A 1,120-nucleotide genomic window follows, 5' to 3' on the forward strand; every position below is an offset into this window, starting at 1 on the left:
AAGGCGGCCGTATTGGTGTAGCGTAATGCGAAATGTGATTGTGTACCCTGATGGCCTAGTTGGTGAGCACTTAAAGATGTTAAATTTTAATGAAGATAATCCAGCCACGGTGAAGCGGTGTCATTACAGAAACTTTTGAGATACAAGTTGCTATGTGTGGAAGTGAAGCGTCTCTGGAAGGATGCTGAGACTGAGATGACTGAAACATCCCGTAACGGATGAAACTGATGTTATCAGGCTTTGGTGATTGTGCAGCTAGAGAAAAGTACAAACAGAGCGTAGCGTGGAGGTTTATGACAGTTGTCGATGTTCTCAGGTCGGAAAACATCAGGCGCAAATTATCTCCTAGAAAAGAACGCATTCTATACACAATAGCAACAGCAAAATCTACCACAGTATTCTGGATAGTACCCTAGGCATATGGAGGAAATCCAGGGAGGGGTGGTGATGCATAAGCCTACGAATTATTTTCCCAATCCGCGTCTTTCCAAAAGATATACAAGGTGAAAACCGTGCGTGGCTAATCCCGGAGGAACGTGGGGGAAAACATCAAGGTTGATTGAGCAAATATACTGCAATGTATTAATATCTTCTGCCACAGACGACATAGAATTTGATTGCATGTGTACCTTAACACCAAAGGCACATAGATTTCATCACACGTTGTTCGTTGGCAGCTGTGATGACGTTTTTGTGAATGTAACAGGAAACTTCCAACAACGTGAAACAGTATGAAAGGGAAGGCTGTAAGGACAAGTTGAGCTGATACCGAAAGACCATTCACGACTTTGCAAGTGGGAATAATGCTGGGTATCAAATACGCGATGACCCCCGTAGCACATATGGAGGAGAAAAATGTGGTTGAAGCACGATTTCGCACACGAAAAAAAAAAAGTGATGTGTTGCACCGAGTTTATCTGAATGACAGTCAGAAGGGAGTGGTTTGTAGCAACCGGAATAAGGAAAGATAGTATGAAATTGTAAGGTAGCTGTGGCGACCCAAACATCAACGAACCAGCGGACACGAATAACTGATCGCTTCTGCAGGTGCCACCGTACAACATCGCACTGTTCCACGGCGGAGCTAAAACAACAACAACAACAACGAGACGCTTCTGGA

The 1,120-nt window shown here is 44.0% G+C and overlaps 1 pseudogene across 1 annotated transcript; it reads right to left on the minus strand.

Moving 5' to 3' along the window:
• Positions 1 to 520: 520 nt before the first annotated feature.
• Positions 521 to 1,064, minus strand: TEOVI_000897600:pseudogene (annotated as a pseudogene). Its single transcript is given in 2 exon segments — positions 521 to 829; positions 831 to 1,064. Coding segments are annotated over 2 exon segments (543 nt in total).
• Positions 1,065 to 1,120: the final 56 nt, after the last annotated feature.

This window comes from Trypanosoma equiperdum (genome assembly GCF_001457755.1).
Source record: "Trypanosoma equiperdum strain OVI genome assembly, contig: ctg_1196, whole genome shotgun sequence".
Taxonomy (NCBI): domain Eukaryota; phylum Euglenozoa; class Kinetoplastea; order Trypanosomatida; family Trypanosomatidae; genus Trypanosoma; species Trypanosoma equiperdum.